The sequence below is a fragment of the Molothrus aeneus genome, chromosome 7 (genome assembly GCF_037042795.1).
Source record: "Molothrus aeneus isolate 106 chromosome 7, BPBGC_Maene_1.0, whole genome shotgun sequence".
Taxonomy (NCBI): domain Eukaryota; kingdom Metazoa; phylum Chordata; class Aves; order Passeriformes; family Icteridae; genus Molothrus; species Molothrus aeneus.
The window spans coordinates 17871936-17889925 of NC_089652.1; the positions used below are offsets into that span (position 1 = coordinate 17871936).

General features: G+C 39.9%; 1 protein-coding gene across 4 annotated transcripts in view; it reads left to right on the forward strand.

Moving 5' to 3' along the window:
- OLA1 (Obg like ATPase 1) overlaps positions 1 to 11075 on the forward strand; it is a 127104-nt gene extending 116029 nt beyond the window's left edge. For all 4 annotated transcript variants that reach the window (XM_066553722.1, XM_066553725.1, XM_066553724.1 and 1 more), the window contains exons 8-11: positions 3554 to 3694; positions 4381 to 4477; positions 6553 to 6675; positions 10554 to 11075. In XM_066553722.1, coding sequence (XP_066409819.1) covers positions 3554 to 3694; positions 4381 to 4477; positions 6553 to 6675; positions 10554 to 10655 — 463 coding nt within the window. In that variant the 3' untranslated portion in view covers positions 10656 to 11075. The remainder of the gene's footprint in view (positions 1 to 3553; positions 3695 to 4380; positions 4478 to 6552; positions 6676 to 10553) is intronic.
- The last annotated feature ends 6915 nt before the right edge of the window (positions 11076 to 17990 follow it).

Sequence of the window (17990 nt, forward strand, 5' to 3'; positions counted from 1 at the left end):
TGTTTTCACTTAGTTTTTGGTTTACTTTGTTAAGAAGGGTTTTCATCTCAAGCAGTTCCTCATTTCTTAAAGTAGTTTCAGCTGTTAATCATGGTCATTGGTGCTGTCAGTTCTACTTTTTGGTTTTTACTTTTCATTTTGTTACATTTTAGCGTGCAGTGGCAGTTTTTAAGTATTAAAAGGCTTTAAGCATAAAATCCAACATTTTTCATTATTCATTTTCAAGTATAGCATGAAATAATGGAGAGATACTCCAGGATTTGCTTATCTTAAAGGCCCAAAATGAATGTACTATTGCTGTCCTTTTACAGACGTACATAATTTTCTTTGGAAAAATTATGTCCTCAAATAAAACAGACTATGACATTAATTGTTACCATTTGTTAAGACCATTTTGATCTGTTTGGCACACTTGGTTATCTGTAACAGGAAGGCAAACATGCACTATTATTTTACTGATTATTAGTTAAGCATTCTACATTGGGGAAAACGTGAATTAGAAATATATCAATATTTATATTTGAGTGTTTACTTTTTTGTGTATTTTCTTTATTTTGATCATATTTAGGGGAATTCCTTGGTACTTGTTTAGTAATTCCTGTGACACTGAAAGTCACAAAAGTAAAAGACTCGGGCAGAGAACCTGACTGTACAGAGTGGGATGCACTACCTTATTCTTTTAGAGAGGCTGTAGCAGGTCTGATGTCAGTCACTTCAGAGACCTTTAGACCTCAGTGCTCATTTATTGGTAAAATGTACCAGCTTTGCTCCTGCATTATGAAGATCGTCTGTCAACACTTTGAGATATTCTCCTTTGTTATTAAGCTTGTGATGCTCTACACTGTCAGGTTTTTTGCCAATTATAGTTAAGGTACAATGGTGTATTCACTGGATCAAAGTCTCACACTGGCGGTAGAGGAATGATTTGTAAGTCTTTATTCATCTGAATCGTACAATAGAATACCTGAGGAATGCAAATAATCCCTCTAAGGACTCAATAGAAAAGCTGTTAAAATGACAGTCTAAGACTATTATTATTCTGAATTGGTGTTTTAGCCAAAGTAATTATTTCTTATCTTGTTGTTCCACAATAGTTCTTAGTTTATTAGTTATGATGACCATATTTACCAAACAGAATTTGAATCAAGTTTTTGACATTATTTTCATGCTCATTTCACTTTTTCAGGTTTACACATATCATTCTATCTTTCTTCACTTGGCACATTATTTAATTAGTCTGGAGACCATGTTAGGTAATTCCTTAAAAAAAACATCTATGTACGCACATGTGTCGAAGTACACTCATGAATCGTAGATTCATTTTGAGACATATTTTCTGTAAAATGTTGGCATTTATAAGCTCTGAACTTTGATACCCAATTTGTTAGCCAAAATAAATTAGTTAACTGCAAATGTTAGTTTTAGAAATGCTGTTAAGTGTCTGATTTCCCATTGAGAAACACACCTTAATTGTGATTTTCAGTTCAGATGTTTCTGAAAGCAATAGTGTTTCAGTATCAGTCCTGGATACCAAACTCTGTTTTCACTGGGTAACTGGAGGCAGGAAAAGATTAGTATAATGAGGATTGAAAAACATTGACGGGGTATTTACATAAGTAAATGATAGAAGACCAGCCTTATATAACAAATGTGTGAAAACTGTTGAGTGAACTTTATATTCTTTGTACCATCTAAAACCCTACTCAGTCGGCCATGCACTTAATCTCATAATAGCTCTGATCCCCTGCTATTTTCTCTGACAAATGTGTGTTGATGAACTTGTGGTTGAGTTCATTTTTTTCTGAAGTGACATTTGCATTGATTATTTAAAGGTTTGCAGGCCACAGTTTCAAAGCACTTTAGTATAATAGCAGCTAAAACCTTAGTCTAAATCTTACAGATTAGCAGGACTAAGAAAAAGAACTCAGCAAGTATAAAGCCCTGTGCTGTATGGTGGGTGCTTCAGGTCTGAAACATTGCTGGCACCCAAAGTGCTGTGTTTTATGATTCGATTATTCGTGTACAGGAAGTATTCCCATGGCTCCTGTGTTTGCTTGCTGAGCATAGAGCTGTCATTCTTACCATTCATATGTGTTTAGAAATAGTGTCCTATTAACAGTAGTGAACTCCTCCCAGATAATTTATAAATGTCTCCCTTAAACTTACAATAAATACTTGCAGTCATGAATATGATGCTTGTGTTTAAAGATTTTTTTTTAAATACCATCTACTGCTCTAAAGTTTTCACAGAATCACAGAATATTCTGATTTGGAAGGGACCTATGAGGATCATTGAGTCCAGCTCCTGACCCTGCACAAAACATCCCCAAGAGTCACACCGTGTGCCTGAGAGCATTGTCCATCTGGGTGAAGAAACTTTCTCGAATACCCAAACTAAACTCCCCCTGACACCACTTGGCCATTCCTTCATTCTTTGGTCACCAAAAGAAGAGATCAGTGCTGTCCCTCTGCTTCCCCTCACAGGAAACTGTAACTGCAGTGAGGTCTTCCCTCAGTCCCCTCCAGGCTGAACAGGCCAAGTGACCTCTGCTGCTGCTCACACGGCTCCTCCTCAAGGCCCTTCACCATCACTGTTTCCCTCCTTTGGATACCCTCTAAGACCTTTATAACCTTCTTATATTGTGGTGCCCAAAGCTTCCCCCAGAACTGGAGGTGAAGCTGCCCCAGAGCAGAGCAGGACAATCACACCCCTTGCCTGGCTGGCCATGCTGTGCCTGATGTATGCCAGGACACACCTGACCCTCCTGGCTGCCAGGAGGCTGCCAGTTTTGTTTACTTCAGTAGGGTAATTAACATTGAAAAACTAACACCCTGAGTTTTTAGCTCTAAATTTGTTGTTTCATTCAACTAAAAGAAATTATGCATAGCAAGCTATTGTAAATGCTGCCAGTTACTGAAGATGAATAGAATTTTTTTTTATTTTATTTAAAAATAATCGTAGTATAGTAGCCAGAAGCTTTGTCCTGGGACAACAGTAAAAAGGTGGGAAAAACCGGTAGAAACATGGAACTGTGTTGATCAGCCATGGCCTTCTCCAAGATCAATATGCAGAAAAAGCACATGCAGCTTGCTATATAGGAGTATAGTGTTCTTTCCTAATATCAGCAGTCTTAGCTACTGAGATGCCTTTTTTTTTAATTAAAAAAAAAAGTCAGGAAAAACTGAAGTCCCTCAGTTTTGCCACATTTGATAAATATAATTCTTGGAAGTACATTTTTCTCCCAGAAAGTTTTATTCACTTTTTAGATTGCAAGTATTTAACCTCTACCAAACACCTAGTTATTGTCCCAAATTATGCCTATTTCTGTAGATTAAATGCCAAACAGAAACCAGGAAACAGTGAAATGTTAATGGAGTACACCTGAAGCAATTGCTGCCTGTTAATGCCTTGACCTTGGAAAGCAATACACAAAAAGATGGCATCATAAATCCGTGCAATTCTTATGAATATGTATGTGCTACTTGATAATAATGAATGTGGTACAGCCATGCATGCACTACAAGATAATGTTGTGCCCTTTGTTGTCTACAGGTTGATAAAAATTAAAGAGTGGGTGGACAAGCACGACCCGGGAGCTTTGGTCATTCCTTTTAGTGGGGCCTTGGAACTCAAGTTGCAAGATATGAGTGCTGAGGAGAAACAGAAGTATCTGGAAGAGAACATGACACAAAGGTTAATTAGCATTCATTTTCCCTACACTTTATTATCAACTATTTCCTTGCAGTAATTTAATTGCTTGCGCTGATAGAATAATAAATGACAGAGTAATTACCATTATAAAGAGAGAATCTTCTCCTTTCTTTACCATGAGACAGAGTGAAAAGATTTATTTTAAATTAAGTTTTTAACTGTCATCTGTCATCTCTGTACAGTGTTTTAATTATAACATAGGTATTAGTTATGTATATTTTTGAGAAGGAATGATCACCAAAACTGTTTCGTCATCTATGGGGAATAAGGACAGTGGAGAAAATTTTGCCATAATTTTCTGAGGAACTATAATAAATCGTTTCAATATTGAATTTCAGTCAAACAGATAAGCTTTCATGACCTGGAGTCCTGAAAATTGCATGAGACAAGAGTGCTGCCTGATAGGGTGATTTATATTTATCCCATGTTTCTGTAGGTTGCCAAATAAACAAATCAAAATGCTATCTTTATGATTTTGCAGTAAAAAAGTAGTTCTTTTGAGGAGAGTTCAAAGTAAAAGGCTACTGCAATTACTGCTCTGTTCAAAAGTAGACCTGATATCTTCAAAATATGAAATGTCTTTCCACGTAAATTGATTACTTGGCGCATTTAGCTGTTTTATGTGTATGTGCTGAATGAATTGGATTCCTTCCCCTTTTTTTTTTCAGTGCTTTAGCAAAGATCATTAAGGCTGGATATGCAGCACTCCAACTAGAATACTTTTTCACTGCAGGCCCAGATGAAGTGCGTGCATGGACCATCAGGGTAAGATTCATACTTATTCATCAGCTATATCCAGTTCCACACTATTGAATTCAGATTGATATCACTGACTTTGAAGTTTGTCATGGTGGCGGTTAGCTAGTCATTACAGATGAGGTTTTTGTCCAGGATAACTTTAATTATTTGTGAGCTGCTGAACAGTGAAAGTGGAGCTGCATTGATTGAGGCAGGTAACAATTGATTCTGCCTATTACATAGTCTGAATTTCTTCATCCTGTAGAATCTGTCTACCCTCCTCCTGTGGTCAGAGATAAGACGTACCAGTATTGTGCTTGCTTAATCTGTGTGACTGGGTTTGTCTGCAGTGAAATTGATGTTGCTTTTCATTTTGTATTCACTAAGTTTGTTTGGGTTGCGGATGGTTCATTCCTCCTGTGCTTTGCTGGGATTACATTTTAGCAATAAAAGCAATATAACGTCATTATATTCCTCGTGGATACACAGTTGGGCTCCAAATCCTAAAATCAGTGTGCAGTAATTCAGGTCTTTTACTGACTTTAGTATTTAGACCTAGTTTATTTTGGTAGTTTATATGTTTCTCTGGGAACTTATGTAATGTCTAAAACAATATTATGTATTTTAAATATTGATGTAAAATGTTTATAGCCATAGACATCAACTGATTTATTCGATTTATTCCCAGAGGACAGTAAGAGCTGAGCTGTAATGGTTTGCCTTTGACTGTAAATATGTTGCAATATAAAGATCAATATAGAACAAATATTTTGGAATATGTACAGTTGCAAGCTCTTACCTTAAAAATTACAGCAATATCAACTTTTGGAGGTGCAGTTCAGTCTTTGAGCTTCTATTTTTTGCATCGGTGTATTTAGGGCTGTGCAATGAGTTTCAGTGCTGTATTTAATTTCATTCACTGGAATTAATTTGTTTTCATTAATCAACATAATTTCCTGTAAATTTATATTTTCAATAGTACTGCTACAGATGTTTGTGTATGTGTTTTAGCACATTAAACTTATTTTCTTAAAAGCGTGTGGGGTTTTTTTAGCTTTTTTTTCTCATCTCTGTTTACCTGATAACTGCTTGCTAAGGTTCCTGAAACAGCAGCCAAAATAATATAAAAGCAGGATTTTGTTGTTCTGATTCTTGCCATAGTTTTAAAAAAAGCGTATTGTGAAATTCCACTTTTTTCAGTGGAAGTGCTTGCTCTTTATTAGAGAATTTGAAAGCTGGTTTGTCTTAAGACTGATTGTGAGTATCTTTGATTTAATGTGCAAAGATACTTAGTCAGGTAAGCATCAGTGAGTAGCCATATTAACCCAATACATCTTTTATTGTAAAAACTGTGCTTTACAGTGTCAGACTCCTTAGCACTTTAACATGCTTTATTAAGCAGCCTTTAGGTCACCATTATTGCTCAAATTTCTCTCCATGGTTGTGTGTGCACAGAATGTATGTCCTTGTAATTTGAAGCATGCAGCTATAATGCATTCTCCTCTATTGCATAAACTTAAATTATCGTATAGTTGTCGGTGATTTTTTATTTTTTAGTGATTCAGTTGTTGATGTTTTGGTAAGAATACTCAGTTTGTTCTATATCAAACTTACTAAAATTATTCTGAAAGAAAAATAAGCTAATGTGTACGGCTTGACATCCATATGTCATTTCTCATTGTAAATGTTGTTCACCATGAATGTTATCTTTAATTGAAATTATTTGGATGTAAGTGAAAGTCTTGAGTAATTCAGATTTTAAAGTTATTTAAAAATCTATATCTTCCTCACTTTCTGTAGAAAGCTAGGGGTCGAAGCAAATCTCACAACAAAACACAGTCATAGCTTCTAAAATCAATACTGCTGTTGATAGCTATTAGGAAAAACAAAGCTGCTGTTCTTTAATGTCGGTTGGTTTATCTGTGGCAAAGGCACTGTCTGTGTCCCAGTATTGAGGATCGCCCAGCTACACATGTGGCATTTTAGCTGATACGAAACAAAGTTTCAGCAGAACCTTAAAGCTTGTAAAAAAGGAGAAACCTCTTTCCTGCAATCAATCTTCTTAAATGCAATTAATTTTCTTCTTGTCTTTCGTTTGACAGAAAGGGACGAAGGCTCCTCAGGCAGCAGGGAAGATTCACACAGATTTTGAAAAGGGATTCATTATGGCTGAAGTAATGAAATACGAAGATTTTAAAGAAGGAGGTTCAGAGGCTGCTGTCAAGGTGAGCTCCCCACTTTTTCTTCTCCCTCCAAGCGTGCCATTCTTCCATTTCAAATCTGAATTTCCACTGGAAAAAGTTCTTAATGCTAAGTGAATCTTCAGTCACTTCTAGCAATAGACCAAAATCCATTTTTTCATCTTTTATTTAAGAAAGAGTTCAAATGCACCAACTTACTGGACAGGAATGCAACTATTTCAGTACCCGAGATATAATAGTGCATGGACTACGTGTCAGCACTAAAACTAAATGTTGTGCTAATGTGTTGGGGTGTTTTTCTCTCTGTTTGCATATTTGTGTTCAGAATTTAATAAGCTTTAAAACGGACTTGTTTTTGAAAAATCAGGCTTTTAAGATGCAAGAGATTTTTTTAATCACTTCTAAAGGGAAACATGAAACAGAAAAATCTGTTTCTTCTAAAAATGTGTCATCTTGTTTTGAAGAAAGGTATTAAAAATGTCAGATGCAAATAGTTAAGAAAATATTCTAATATAAAATTGTACCCTTTTTTCAGGATTAGTGGATTCTACTTCTAGGCTCTGATAAGCATAATTAGAATCTTAAAATTTACCATTTCAGTATTTTATTCAATTGCCCTTTGATGTCTTAATCAAAAATGCCATGCCTTACTTTGGTCGCTCAGGGTGGCTACTATGTGCTGAATAGATAGTAAAGATATTTAATGGAAAACTTTTCTCCTTGAGCCTGCTCTTCTTTGTGGTGACACTTGTGTTGAGAAGAGTTTCATCTGCTTTCTCAACACTAGAGGGCAGAGACTGCTTGGGTGCCCAAAGTTGTGCCCTTTTAGAGCTGACAAATTATATCTGATTTGATGTTATTAAGTATGAAATGAACTCGTACATGGCAAAAAATGTCATAACGAAAGCTGTTCTTCTCTGCGTTGCTAATGCATTATTTCCTTCTTCTTTCTAAGCAGAAAAACTTACCTTTATTTCATATACATTTGATTTCTCGTTTGGCACTTCTGACATTTTCTTAAGATTTGTATTTTATGAAATTGCAATTACAAAGCACGTTATTTGATTTACTCAATCTCAGTATTTGAAGGTTTCTACACACAATAACGTGTTAAAGAATTTAAAAGGTTCGGCTTTATTGTTTGCTATTTGATAGCTTGAAAGGTATGCAAAACTATGATTTCAAATTCAGCCTATTCTCAGTGGTATCACTAAGGAAGATCATACTGAGCAGCGGGACTTTAATAGGTTTGTTTGAACCCCAGGAAGTGAGGGGAAAAAAATCCCATATAATTGGTTCGTTGCAGCATGTGAACTGCTTTATGAAAAGGGAAGTAGAGTTGTAGTTGTAAAGGGAAGCCACAGCTATAAATAAATCTAATATTCTGCAGTCAGGAACCACTTTACATAACAGATTCAAATTTTGCCACTATCAGTTTTTGATGCTCAAACATGAGTGTTTTCCCTGAGAGGCTACATCAGTTAACACCTATTAAATTAATCAGTATTTTGCTTGTATATTTTTATTTGCTTTTCACAATGTGAGATTCTAAAAATGAAACTTCCATGCTCAAATCATATTTAATTATTAAATTTTTATTGTTATGATGTAGCTGTAAAACAAGCAGATTTGAATTTGTTACTCAGTTTTAAAGTCAAGGCTGGGAAAAAAACCTTGTTCTTAGTATGAAGTGTCATATTCCTCTGGTCTTTTCTAATTTGCATTTAATACAATGTTTCATGCCATAGACAATGCTAATTGCTTTTATATTGCTGGTAAATTTAAAAATTAAATTTAGGCGCTTGTAGGAGTCATCTTAAATAACAGTGGTAATGGGAGTTGCTTGCTTTGTATGTTATCAAGTTGATCGATTTTTAAGTTTGATTTTGTGTGTGTTTAACACCAGTACAGCATAACTAATTTAATGCCAGTGCTGTGAACTATACACTGAATAGCTCTGTGTGGGCTTTGTAGTCTACAGGGATATCACATTATTAGCAATCATATCTGCTTAGGCAAAGCTGGCTTCTACAGATGGCTGCTTTCAAGTGCAAATGAACTGGTTAGACGTGTCTTGTTTAATACATACTCAAGATTCACAAATGGGTATTGATTTTTTCAACCAGTGTTTCTGATAGCAATGGAAATGGATTAAATGGTCTCTAGAGAATTTAAAGGAACACTGTCACTTTTAATTAACTGTAAACTGGTAACAAAAATACATAAACTTACATTAGTGTATCAAAATGTATTTAATTAAAGAAGTCTATGTCACACTGACAGTGTGCACTACTGTACTAAAAAATTATGTTGTGTTACTTTGTGGAGGACAGTTTTTTCTACAAATATTTGTGAGTAATAAATGTATTCAACTGTAAAATGTTTCTGTACCTGGGCCTGCAGCTTATGTTTTCTGATGATTTTTGCAGCACTGTTTTATTAGTATTTATGCCATCAATTTGTCTAATTGCTCTTGACTTTAAGCACTATTAGGATCTTCAAAGGAAAGAACTTGAAACATTTTACAGTCTAAACAGATTTCCCGGGGAAAGAAATAGGAAAACATTTTCAAAGTACTATTTCTTATGTATCAATAATGTCATGTGGGGAAGGTCAATTACTATTTCAGTGTATATTTATTGTCAGGGCTATCATAGCTGCTGTTTTCCATAGGCTAGCATCACTGGGAGCCACATTTAAATAAGGAGTGGCAGCAACAAGGTTATCGAGCCTCTAAATTTCTAGGCAGCAATATGGGCAATGGGTTGCTTTACAGAGCAGGTTTTGTGAAAGAAAGGTGTCTGAGTTAACTGTGTACCATTAATCTGATCTGTTCTACAGCAACTAAGGTCATTAGTTAACAGCTTTCCTGTAATGGGATCTTAGCATGCCACCACTGTGATAGTGTCATTGAGAATAATGGCACAGTGAGGTCTTGCATGGAAGCACTTTCTCCTGCAAGAGAAAACTTCAAAACAGGAATGGTTATTGAACTAAAGCAGAAGCTCTCAACTTTTCCATATTGTAGACACTTTTCAAGATAAATGCTTCCACAGACCACCTCCCGCCCAGCCTGTCAGGCCTAATGCCACAGCCTCTGTAGTACTGGGTTTAATTACAATGAGATAACAGTAGAAAAATAGAATAATAAATTGTAATGCAGAAAGTACTGATATTTAATAGATTCCTTGCCTATTTTCTGCTCTCCTCAAGTACAGCATTTTAATAACGTATTTTCTTTTCATGTCTTTGGTCCATATGCCTTTTCCTGTATCCTGGTTTCACAGCCTATCTGCTCTGCTGTCTGTCCTTCTGAAGCAAATGCCTTCTAAAGGAAATTTCTTACAGAAGAGCTGAGCCTGCATTTTGTGCTCCTCAGCCCTTCATTACGTGGGTGCAAGCAGACAAGAGAGCCCCACTGGCAGCCCGAGCCAGGCACAGCTGTGGCTTTTGCAGGGTGTCCCCATGGTCAGGGGGGACAGGACCCCGTGTCCGGCAGCTCAGGAGGCCGGGAGCCATTTCCAGCAATGCTGCTTTTCATTCCTGTGCCAGTGTTTGCCATCTGCACGGCTTTCAGATGAAGTAAAAGAAAGCCAAATAGAAAAAAGAAAAAAAAAAAAAGGAACTGTTTTAGTGTCCTTTATCTTGCCAGGCTCTACCACTTTATAATGCAGGTGCATTTTAAGCACTACAGATCCACTGGAGGCTAAATTACTTTTATATATATTTTATATATATGTCAAACCAAGTGGTGTCAAACTGAGGAGTATTGTGACTGTCAAACTCTGAAGCTGAAGTATTACCATCTCTTAGCCAAAATATATTTAAATAATTGCCATTTGAAAATACTATAAAATGTCTAATGAAGTAACCGATTTTCCTTTTGTCTGTTCCATTTACAGGCTGCTGGAAAATACAGACAACAAGGCAGAAATTACGTAGTGGAGGATGGAGATATTATCTTCTTTAAATTTAATACACCTCAACAACCCAAGAAGAAATGAATACCAGATTTGTTCGCTCAGAAATGAACTGTGCTGCTTCAAAAAGCATATGAATTTTTATTTGGAATTGGAATATGTGGAAACAAAAAGCATACAGTTTCTACCTAGGGAACCTCCCTTCCCCCCAGTGAAATTATTCTTGTTTGTTTTGAATTAAAATATGGCACCTCCAGCAAACATGCAAGTTCACTAAATGTGAACAGCTTTGCATTTCAAACGATTAAGACCCTACTCCAAATTGTAGAAGCTTTTCGGGAACCATATTACTCTCATGATACTTCATTAATCTCCATCATGTATGCCAAGCCTGACACGTTTGACAGTGAGGACAATGTGGCTTGCTCCTTTTTGAATCTACAGATAATGCATGTTTTACAGTACTCCAGATGTCTACACTCAATAAAACATTTGACAAAACCAGCCTTGGTGTGTTTGGGGATGTCTGTATTGACTGACTGTGGTGTGCTGAATGCGATACGGCACCTGGTGGATGCTGATTACAGAATTTTAAGACGTGTATGATACAGTAACTGGCAGTGTGGGGCAGCTGCAATTGTATCTTGAAAGTGAGTCTTTCATGGGAATCAGAAGATTAGGATGCCAATGATTTGTCTCAAAAAAGTTAATGAATTTGTAGATGGACTTTCACTGAAAGATGATACTAAGGATAATAATGATGGCAGCATAAATTATTTTTACTAGAGAGAGGAAATATATGTAGAAAAATCATGTTATCTATGAGACTGAAGCTTTTTTGTTCAAATAATTTTGAAGAAGTATTTCCCTCTTGCCTTGAAATTAATATTGCCTTGAAATTAATGAAATCAGGCTGGAGCTGTAGTACTGATGTTGTGCATTGTCCTCTCAGGTCTGGTTTTGAGGCCAGACCACACAGGGATAGTGCTGTGAAGGAAGAGGTCACGCCGTGCTGGATAGGTAAGTTGTTCTGCTGAAATGAGGTTGCAGCTGGGAGTGCCTTTTTACCTCTGCTTTTTAACCATGAAGCAGAGCTGGTCACTCTGGGTAGCAGGAAAATAAGATGTTGGCAAAGTAAAACCAAGTTTGTTCTTTCAATGTGAGGTGTAGAGCTGCCCTTTCTCACAGCATGTTTAGTGTGTTTAAAACAGCCTGGCCTTGTCTGGGTGCCCTGTGCTGGGGGTTTTGGCTACAGGTTCAGTGGGGTTGAGGCTAGGGGAGATGCTGTTGTTACCAGTGTCTTGTTGGTGTGCCAGGCCTCTTGTGTCCTCGCTGGGAACTTGGAAAAGGCAGCTTGTCACCAGCTCACCTCCTGCTGTGTGCAGGGCACTGGGAGTGCTGGCTGCATCCTGCTGGAGACATTCCCTGGAGATCCCACCTTTGAGCCTCCTTGCTCCTTTCTGAGAGAGTGAGACATGCTTCAGCCAGAGTCACAAGCCTCATTGTTGGCATCATGCCTTTAATTGCACCAAAGAGAAGGAGGGAGGGCAGATGACTTCAACACATAGTTGTTGATTTTGTTTTAAAGAGTATCTCCTGTTTTCATGGTGGCAGGAGCAGGGACAGTATTGGGGCTTCAGATGTTTGGAATCCTTGAAATTCTCTTTTGTATTGTCTCCCTGGCATGGCCAGTATTTGTTCCTGGTGTTATTTTGATGTTACATAATTGAGAAAAGATTAGGACCATCAAATCTTGTGTTAGAAGTCAAATCCAAAAGAAAACAGAGCCTACCTGTTTCTCTTGGAAGTCAGCAAGGTGCTAGTACCAGAGAGGGGCTCATGCTGGGTTTTAGACACATTGAAAGGTGAGTGAGAAGTGGAGTATGTGTGCTGCTGAAAGAGAAGTAACCTCTTTACTGCACTAATACCTACTGAAACGTGTTCTCTTGTCCTGGCTGAAATTTGTTCTGGTTTCCAAAACACTCCCACGGTCCTGAATTGTTTCTATTTATTTGTGTGTACTTCATGATACCTCCCTGTTCTAAAAATAAAAATAATTAAAAATCAAACTAAGTAGTTCGTGGTAGACAGGGTTCTTTGAAATTACTACAAATATCCTGAATATAGAAAATTGTAATGTTTACCCCATCTTAAAAAAGATAGATTCTGTAATGTTTTATGTTTCAGTTTATTAATTTGCCTGAATAGTTAACTCTTGAGATGTTCAGCTAGGTTCTTTTAACTACTGAAGCTAATAAATTATTCCAGAATAATCATGAATTTTATTAAAAGAAAGAGTAATGTGATAAGCTGTTATTTCTATCACCAGTGACTTGTGACAACTGCCACGTTAAATATGTGCAGTCCATGTTTCTCCTAAGTGGGTTTATGCATTCAAGATGTACAACTCCTTAAAACTTGTAGATATATATAGCAAATGTAAAGCACTCTGTTTTAAATAGAATTGTGATTTAACTTCAGTTAAGCACAAATTATTTTGCATTTCAGCCTGCACTGGCTACTCCAGGTGCAATGTATTCGCCCTACTCAGGTTTGCTGTTTAAGAAAAAACCTGTGGAATCTGTCTGCAGATTTTTCACTGCCACTAGCTTGGTGGCAGTGGGTAGGAGACGATGTTTCTCCAGCTGGAGGATGAAAAAACATTGTAGGCACTGGTCTTCCAAAATACAGGAAGTAGGGAGCTTTGCAAGGGAGGAGGAGTACTAACCCTTCCTCTTGACTTGGTGTTCCTCAGTGACATTGATGGAATGTTTCTGGGGTACGCAAACACTGGTGGAACAGGGAAAAGGCTGCTACCAGCCTCCAAGCTTCCAAAAAGGGAAGTGGAGCTTCCCCAAAGTGCTGTGGAGATGGCAGTGAAAGTGGCTGTGCCTGCACTGCCCCTCAGGTTTACTCTGTAGAAGCAGATCTGGAGAGTGCAGGAGTTGGCTGGGGGACCTGATGCTCCCCTGGTGTTTGAGGGGCTGCTCGGGCTGGTGGCAGGCTGGTCCCATGAGGAGTTACAAGGGCAGTTTCCACTTCAGTCCAAGAGGAGCAGTTTGCTCTAGATAGCCAAGGAGTAGCCAGTTTGCCTGTTGTGAGAGTCCTGTGCTGTGCAGAGCAGGCAGGGAGTGTGTGTGTGTGTGTGTGTGTGAAGAGGCGTGCTAAAGAGGTTCACTTCTAAAGGTATGTTCCTGTCAAATAACAGCAATGCTGTAGACAGGGGCTTAGGGTTGTTAGCTTTTGGCAGAATCAAGAGCAATATCAAGGTGATGTGCTTGGGGACCCCAAGATACAATATTTCAAACTATTAAGAAGTATAAAAAGCAGAGACATTTAACTTTTGATGACTATTTGTACCCATAGGTAGTTTAGGTATAAGATACAGTTTTCTGTCCTAATAGGCATTTCCTAACACACGGGAAGCGGGTTTGGCCTTTCTGTGTGGATTAACAGATAAAATATAGAAGTACTATCCTAACTTCATGTCTATTTATTCTTTCGTTGCCTATGTCCAGCCCTGTAGAGATTGGTAGAATTGCCACAGTTGTTTTAAAGGATTTCCTTTTCCTGAAGGATCCTTTCTTACCTGCTGCAGCTTTCCATCTGCCTTTTCCCACCCAAGGTCACCCCGATATCTTCCCAGCTCACAGGGTCTGTCAAGGCCTCTGTATGGCAGAATGCCTGTTTTGGAGACCCGTGCTGTTAGCTGTACTTTCCTTCCCTCCTTTCCCAGAGAGCAGGCTTGCAGCTGGAGTGGCAGCACTGCAGCTGGGCCGGCTTTGCTGAGCACCTCCTGGGCACTCCATTGGTGCTGCTGCCCCGTGGTGCCAGCTGAGGGCAGGGACAGCCCTGCTCAGGCCATGTGTCCCCACAGCCCAGGGACTGTGCCCCCCTCCCTGCTCTGCTCCAGCAAGCTGGCAAATCAACCTTGCAGTTTCACAAACGTCAGAGAGGTGCATTCCTGGGACAGTGTTTCATGTTCTGGTAGCTGCCAGGCTTGTTCAAACTGCCCTTGCACAGCTCTGTTAGTGCTTACTGAGGTAGGGATGCTGCATTCCCCATTCCAATGAGTGGCCTAAACACCATCTATTCTGCCAGCTGCAGGATAGGACCATAACGTTGCTTTTTGAAAAATCAGTGTGTCTGGTGAAATTTTCAGTTTGAACAATATTGGCTAAATTTTACCATTTCTGTCCACTCACAGACTCAACTCACAGAGGATGAAGCAGAGAAAGTCATAAAAAATTTGTAATTGTTTAAAACTAATAATCACTTCTTTTAGCTTTTACTCCCTCCATACTATTTCCAAATGTTTGATTACACTATTCCACAGTTTCACTTCAATTAAAACAGGAAAACCACTGGAGGCTTTAAAAAAATTGAAGTAATGGTATTCACCACAGTATCCCTGTGGATTGAAATAACGGTGTGCAGGTTGGGTTTAGAAAGGTTTTAAGTAAATTCTCCATTCAAGGCTGTCTTTGGAGCAGTTATTTCTTGGCTTCTCTGCATGGGTAGTGCCCATTCCAGGTCCATGGAACAGACACACATGGCAGTGTTGCATGTTGAGGCATGCTCCATGTGTGTGCTTGCTGTCAGGAGCGGGGCTGCGTCCGTGCTGCCATCAGAGCTCTTTGTGGCTCTGTGCACTTAATGCCTGCAGAGTTTTATTTTCTACGTGCAAAATGTGTGTGCTCAGCAGAGAAACTGATAAACCCACAGCAAATCAAATCTGCAGCTGTTGGAAGAGGGTGTAGGGCATGTAAGTTAACAAAATAGATGCAGTGAGTTTTGGAAAGGCAGTGCCTGGCAGCCTGGGGCGGGCTGAGCAGGAGCATGGGGGTTTCCTGCCCTCGGCAGCTCTGCTGCTGCTGCTGCTGTGGGAGGGGAATGCTTTGGCTTTGGCACTGCTGGGCCCTGAGGGGCAGGAACACTGCACAACAGGGGAATTGGAAAGGCTTAAATTGGGTATGGGGATTTCTCCAAACACAGATAAATAACATACCAAGGGCTATTTTGGTAAGAGTGGGGATGGAGGAAGTACTGCTCCGTGTTGACCATGTTTTCATCCCCAGTGACCCAGGCCCAGCACTGGGCCCCACCACAGCCACAGCAGAGACCCTCCACCCCTCCCAGGCAGCAGCACCACACCTCAAGGCACCTGAGCCTGGAATCAAAAGAGCTGAGGCAAGTTATTTTTTAGAAGGGCATGTAGGGACAGAACAAGGGACATGGGCTTTAACTGGAGAGTTTGTGGTTAGATACTGGGAAAAAAATTTTCACTGTGAGGGTGGTGAGGCACCAGAAGCTGTGGATGTCTCATCCCTGGAAGCATTCAGAGCCAGGCTGGGTGGGGCTTTGAGCAGCCTGGGGTATTGGGAGGTGTCTCTGCCCAAGGCTGGGGGTCAGATTCGATCTTTGAGGTCTCTGCCAACCCAATCCAAGCCCTTCTGTGAGTCTGTGAAATCCCTGCACTGCTTGTACCTCTGATACCGAGTTCCCTTGCTGTATTTTGGTGTAATGATCACAGCAGCATGCAGGGGGGAGGGAGGAGTGTTTGTGAGGGTGATTTGGGAAACCCCTTGGTGAGGACCTTCAGCCCCCATGGCCTAGAGGAGCTGCCTGCCCCCCAGCACAGCACGAGGTGAGCACGCCCAGCCCAGGTTTGGTGCCTGCACCTGACAACAGAGGAGTTACACGGGGCTAAGGGGCTCACAGGGCTTCATTTATAGTAAACATGTCACAGTTTAAACGCTAATAAAGCTCGTGCTCAGTAATGAGGAAGGCTGTTGCCCACATAAAAAGGTTCCCAGGAGCAAGCCAGGCTCTGAGGGAAGACTCTGCAGACCAGCCTGTGAACACTGGGGGCTTTGAGCTCACCAGGGCCCTGCAGCTGGCCCCAGGCATGGGCATGGGCCATGGGCTGGGGCTGCTGCTCTGGGCCAGGCCCCGGCCTTACTCCCTTCCCTTGTCCTGTGCTAGGAACACTCAGCCATGCTGTGTAAGGACAGAACTAGCTCTAACCAGGGGCTCTCATGCTGCTGAAGGGACACCTTGCCAAATCTGTAAGCAAAAGATTCTTTCAAAAGTGCATGCAAAACCCTCTGGTTGCTGAAGAGTTAAACTTCCCTGTAATATGAATCGTGTGCAAAGTATCCAAATTTGGTTATAAATCCTGTTTAAGTTTCAAAGCACAAGCGTTATTGGAGGTAGCAATACTAACATCAAACAGCCTTGATAAGATCAACAAATTACTAAGTATAATTGTTTGTGCTGGGGTGTGTGCAAGGAGATAAATAACTCATAAATTAAACACCAGTGCCTGAGGGTGAGTCATTCATGGATTCAGAGCTGTCCTGACACTCACAAGCAAAAAGTAATTTTCTCTTAGTTCAGTAATTATGCATTTCAAGATATAAGATCAGCAATCAATGCTAGGTGTGCTTGCAAAGGTGGAAGGATACTTCAGCTATTGGAGTTTCCCATACAGAGACTAACAATAAAAGTCTGTTGCTTTTCTCTGTAGTGGGGAGCATTCAGGCTGAGGTACACTTCTTCAAAAAGATAATGACAAATAAAGGGATTAAGAATAGATTACGGGTCAGATTTTGCTGTTATAAACTGACAGCATTCTCCCGGCTACTAGTTTACATTAGCAGAAAATGTGTCCCAAATTGTTAAAGAAAATCAACAACCCCCCTGTGATAAGTGCTGCTAGTCATCCAGGCTAGAGCCTGCTTCTGAGAGCACCTGGCACCTCGCTGGCTGCGCTGCAGCTCAGCGGGGTCATTAGAGCCCCTTCCTGACTTATTCATAAGACCCCATGAGGATCTTGGTCTAATCAGGGTTTTCCTGAGGACAGGGAATAGTAATGTAATCTGTTATTGTAACAACATCATCTTGATCTGCTTTTATTTACTAATGTTTTGCCAGCCATTAAATATTTTTCTGTCGAATTCAGACAGAGATCACACTGAGAAATCATATTTTTGGAAATGTGGTGTAAATCTCACAGCTGCTCAACAATAGTTGCTGCTGGGATAAACTCCCAGCCTGCAGGAGACAATTGTGTAACCTACACCCTCCTGACCAATCGGATCTCAAATAGCCCTGACCTCCTCAGGCTGGGGAGTTTTCTGATGGGGGAAGTGTGGTGGGAATCCTCCTGGAGGATGAGAGGTCTGTGACAGTCTTTGATGGGTTCTGTCTGTCCTCAAGAGTACTCATAGTGCATCAGTTTTCATCCACAGGTACACAGGAGGGATGGAACACACCTGGAATACAGTTACATGTGTGACACACGTCATCTCCATGGAGTGATGCCACCTTCCTGTGACACCTCCATCCCCTGCACACAGCCCGGCCTCTGCAGGCTGCCTGAGCTCTCTGTGATTCCTACCAGCCCAGCAGTGCAGT